At 57.8% G+C, this 4604-nt stretch overlaps 1 protein-coding gene across 1 annotated transcript in view; it reads right to left on the bottom strand.

Annotated features, from left to right (window-relative positions):
- Positions 1-3095, bottom strand: part of LOC109370442 — a 4519-nt gene extending 1424 nt beyond the window's left edge. Inside the window, exons 1-5 of the mRNA XM_031556270.1 lie at positions 3033-3095; positions 1818-1971; positions 1368-1624; positions 1132-1195; positions 649-807 (exon numbers count right to left, since the gene is read on the bottom strand). Coding sequence (XP_031412130.1) covers positions 649-807; positions 1132-1195; positions 1368-1624; positions 1818-1971; positions 3033-3095 — 697 coding nt within the window. The remainder of the gene's footprint in view (positions 1-648; positions 808-1131; positions 1196-1367; positions 1625-1817; positions 1972-3032) is intronic.
- Positions 3096-4604: the final 1509 nt, after the last annotated feature.

Here is a 4604-nt window from a genome sequence, read left to right on the forward strand (position 1 = left end):
GATCCTACGCTGAGCCTGCAGTCTCACCTTGCCTTCCTCTTGTCCTCACTTCTTCCCTCCTCGTTATCCACCGGCAAGGTGGTGTGGATCCAGCTGGGGAGGGGTGGCAGTTCAGGAAAGTGCTCTGGAATTGAGAAGGAGAGATCTGGTCAGAGGAGACTGACCGTGGACCTGCTGCCCGGTGACACGCAGGGGTGCTCAGGCCTGTCCCAAAGCAGCCGAGAGGGCCGCTCTGCTCCCCTCGCAGATGCAGAGACCGCGGGCCCTCTGTGCCTCGTGCCCAGCTCCTCCTCTCCGGGGTGCAGCTCTGTGTTGGGACTGCATTGATGGCTTTGCTTTGGGAAAGAGGAGCTGGGTGGTGCCTGGGAGGCAACAGTCTCTTTCGGGAGCTCATTTCCTGGGGGGAGGACTGGGCCTAGAACCCCCCCTGGTCTTGCCATACCCAGGGATGACAGCACCGTGGGAACATGGCACCCAGCGCCTTAGATTTGATGAGGACGACGTGTGGTCAGGAGGAGAGGCAGTGCCGAGCTGGCACTTGTGAATGGTTTCCCAAGTCAGAGCCTTCTTCGGGTGACGGTGGGATTGGGATTTTCCCATCGCCCATTGGTTGCATTCGGTATGGAGTGGGGCTGGCAGCTGCTTTACCTTTCTTGTCCTGGCCAAGAGGTGGCACTGGCACTTTCGAGGCCCTGCGGGGTTTCCCAGGCGGTGGTTTGGGTACAAACTCCCGTTTAAACCTGTAAAAAAGGAGAAGACATGGCGTGAGCCAGGGCTCCAGCTGCCCTTTCTGCTGGCTGGGATCACCTGCTCACAGGCAGATGGTCGCCTTGCCTAAAGGCCGTCATTCCCCAGTACCAAGGACTGACCTAGGAAACGGAGTCACCCAGGCCACGATGGGATGAAAACATCACCTAAATTCCTTCATCTCTCCCATCAGGTCTACCTCACGGAAATGTCCACAGCCCAGGGACACAGTGCCACGCTTTTCTGAGCTTTTTTTGCCTGTGTTCCCATGGCAGGACACCCACGGTCACAAGGAGCAAACGCTTCTGCAGGAGAGCTGAGCAGCTGCATCAAGCAGGGGCTGCAGCCACGAACATACTCACCAGGGAAAGACGACGACTCGGCCGGAGGACGTCAGGGAGGCTACAGCTGCCACCCGGGACACCACCATGTCCAGCAGCCAGGGCACCTGCGGGGGAGGAACGGGGAGGATGTGGGACGTCCTCGTCTCAGCTGAGGCACTGCAGAGTGCTGGAGGAGCCCGAGGCCGTGAGAGCTGACAGCAGCACAGCACTTGCATGGCCCGAGCAGCTGGCCAGGTCCTGGTGAGCCATGCGCAGGCAGAGAAACCAAAACCTCACCTTGAGAACAACTTTTTCTAGGCTCTCTTTCCCGTTGATCCTCTCGAGGAAGTCATAGTAGAACTTCATCTGGACTCTCATTTCCTCGATGAGGAGCACTCCTATGTCCTTCAGGACAAAGGCGATGTTCTCCCCCTTCCTCAGGCAGTGGAAGACGAGTGATGTAGTGTCAAATATGCAGGCCGTCCCTGTCTGCCAGGTCACAGATGCGGCTGCAGCCACCTCTGCGTATTTGAGGGGCTCCACCTCCTTATGGCCTGGAAAATCACACCACAGTCTCAGAGTCCATTTCCACCACCGCTTCACGAGTGAGACTCATTGCAGTCACCAGCCAGGACATCCCCGTATTTGGATGGGCCCCGTGGAGGGGATGGAGTGCTTTTGGGAAGGGAGGCGAGAGCCCCTCTTGTCCTGACTGTGCAGCAAGAAAGGGTTTCAGCCCCCTCCTACCTGTTGGGCATTCCTCCCTCTCCATCAGGTTATGGCTGCCCACAAGGTTCCTGGCCAGACGAAACGCAGGCCACTGCAGAGTCACGGTTCCATCCTCAGCTTCAACCCCCTCGGAGGCCATGCTGAAGGAACCGAAGGTGGGAATTCGGACATCCTGTGCGTGGAAGAGAAGGGAAGGGCTGAAGAGTTAAGGCTGGAGGAAGAGCTGAAGGTTGCCCCGTCTGGGGACTGTGCCTCGGGTCCTGCCGTGCCCTCTCCCACTGTTCGGAAGTTCAGGCCAGAACAGCGGGAGAGCTTTGGGAAGGAGCTGCCCCGTCCTCTCCCTCTCCCTCCCAAAACACAGCACAGCAGTCAGGGCGGAAGCAACTTCATGGAAGCCAGAGGTTTCCAGAGACTGGGATCAGCCCCGACACACTGCACCACGTGCCACGAGTCACACCATGCATGCAGGAGCCTCGCTGGTACTTTACGGGGATTTTTGGGCTCAGTTCCCCGCTTTCTGTGCAGGGGAAGAGTCATTGCATTCTACGGCCCAAGGCGAGGGGACTCCCCACCCCTCCAGGCAGCCAAGCAGGAAGAAGGCGCCGACCCACCTTGCGTAGCAGGAGCTGCTCTTGGATGTAGGCGGCCACCGCATCCCAGACAGCAACTCGCTCTGCAGGGCAAGGAAAAGCAGGTCACACTCTGCTTCTGCCGCTTCTCCCACTGGCTCAGGGTAGGAGGGAGGTGGCAGGTGGAAAATGTCGTTGCTGTCCCCAGCCCCAGACGGAGGCAGCCCTGAGATGGTCCCCATGCTGGGTCTGGCCAGGACTCGCTGGCAGCTCTGCTCCCGTGCTGGCTGTGGGCCTGCGTACCTTTGGTGGTGACCTCTGGCATTCCGTAGTCACGCTGTGTCGCGGGGCCATCTTCCCAGAACTTAATCTTGGCCCGCTTCACCGCAGCAGGATGCTGCGCATCAGCAACAGCCACGTGGGAGCTCATCCCTTCCAGATGCGTCTGCTCTCTGTCGGATGCTCCTTCAGGATGTGGGACCCTCCGCTGCGCATCGCTTCAGACCCCTCCTGGCTGGCCGCATCACAAACGTCACCATGGCGACACGGTGACAGCTGGCCGGTGCTGCCTGCTGCCCACCCTGACGCGGCTGGAGCCCAGCTCTGCCCCTTGGTGGCTGGCACTCCCCAGACCTGGAGCCCTTGTGTGCCGGCAGCACCACACCGCAGGTGTTGCTGGTGGCCCCTCAGGCAGGCTGGCCTCAGCGTCAGATGCTGAGCCCGCCATCGTCCGAGGTTCTTCTTGTCCTGGCCTGAGCTCCTCGGTCCTAAACTTCAACCACTTGGTCCATCGGGAGCTTGGTGGCTGCAGTGCACACTTGCTCCCTTTGGGCACCGAGGGCAGGCCGGCCCTCGAGCTCCATGAAGACCATGGGGCGGGTTTCGCTGCCTTGACTCGGCCCAGGTCTGCTGCTCAGCCTTGGCTTCCTCGTTAGCCCTGAGTTTGGCCGGATGCTTTTCAGGCAGAAGACAGCCCTGGAACACCTGTGCCCTCTTAGCCATGGCCAGCCGAATGCCTGGAGAGGGTGGGACCGAGAACCAGCATTTCCAGGGTGCTCTGCAGCAGGCATCTGTTCTCTGCTTCCCTGCTCATCATTCTCAGAGCGAGAGATGTCTCAAAGAACATGTGATACCCCAAAAATCAGCTCGGACATGGGACTGGTTTTTAGTCAAAATACAGTTGGGGAGAGAAAAAATAGACTTATCTATGAAATTGCAGTTATTTTACATGGAGCCTGCATTCCAGGGAGGCTGAAGCTTCCCCCCAACGCTCCATTCCACAGTGCTGCCATGCGACAGATGGCAGCAGAGGGGCACTGTGACAAACTGCCATCTGACACCGAAGTGTGCGTGAAGCAGAGGTGTGGAACTGAGCTCCTTTGTGCAGAATACATGGCACCCACTGACATTCATGGCTTTAGACTCCACGGCTGCTGCTGTCCTCTCTTTCTGTGGCTTTAAGCCCCATGGCCATTGTAATCATAGAATCATAGAATCATAGAATCACGAGGTTGGAAACAACCTGCAAGATCATCTGGTCCAACCGTCCTCCCGCCACCATTGCTACCACAAGCCTTTAAACCATATCTAAACCATATCTAAGCCTCTCTGGCTGCGTCTTTAGGCCCTAGAGCTCGAGCCGGCCCGCAACAATGTGCATTTTAAAACGGCTCACGGAAGTAAGAGAACACAGAGCTCTGCTGGCTATTTCTAGAACTGGGATAGGGACAGGAGAGCGTGCTCAGCCTTGTGTGGTTGGTTGTACCCAGCAATACCAACCATGGCTGAAAACATCTCGACATCTTTATTAGGCACTCCTCTGTCTGCCTCTTTTTGTCTCTGTTTCCTGGAATGCAGGGATTTCTCTTAGTGGCCCACAAACACTGCCAGGATAAGCAAGTCTAAATTACCAGTGTTCTTTGCCCTCCTTGAGAGAAGATGGCTGTACGTGAGGGCAGGAGGAGGTGGGGACAAGGGTCAGAAGCAAGGGCAGAGTGGTTTCTTTGTTGCTCAGTGGAAGGAAGGACTGTGTCTTCTGCTGGTGGATTTGCCATCGTGTTTCTTACAAGGACTGACAGTGGGATGAGACGTGCCCTGAAGCGGGAGTGCTTGCCAGTAGGCAAAAGAGAAATGCAAATGATGCCAGTAAGTCTCTGCACTGCACTGGAGGCGGAGCGGGTGCACAGGCACAGGCATCGCCACAGGCAGCCGGGCCAGGGCCATTCGGGACGCGCGC

Source organism: Meleagris gallopavo, chromosome 19, assembly GCF_000146605.3.
Source record: "Meleagris gallopavo isolate NT-WF06-2002-E0010 breed Aviagen turkey brand Nicholas breeding stock chromosome 19, Turkey_5.1, whole genome shotgun sequence".
In the NCBI taxonomy this organism is placed as follows: Eukaryota; Metazoa; Chordata; class Aves; order Galliformes; family Phasianidae; genus Meleagris; species Meleagris gallopavo.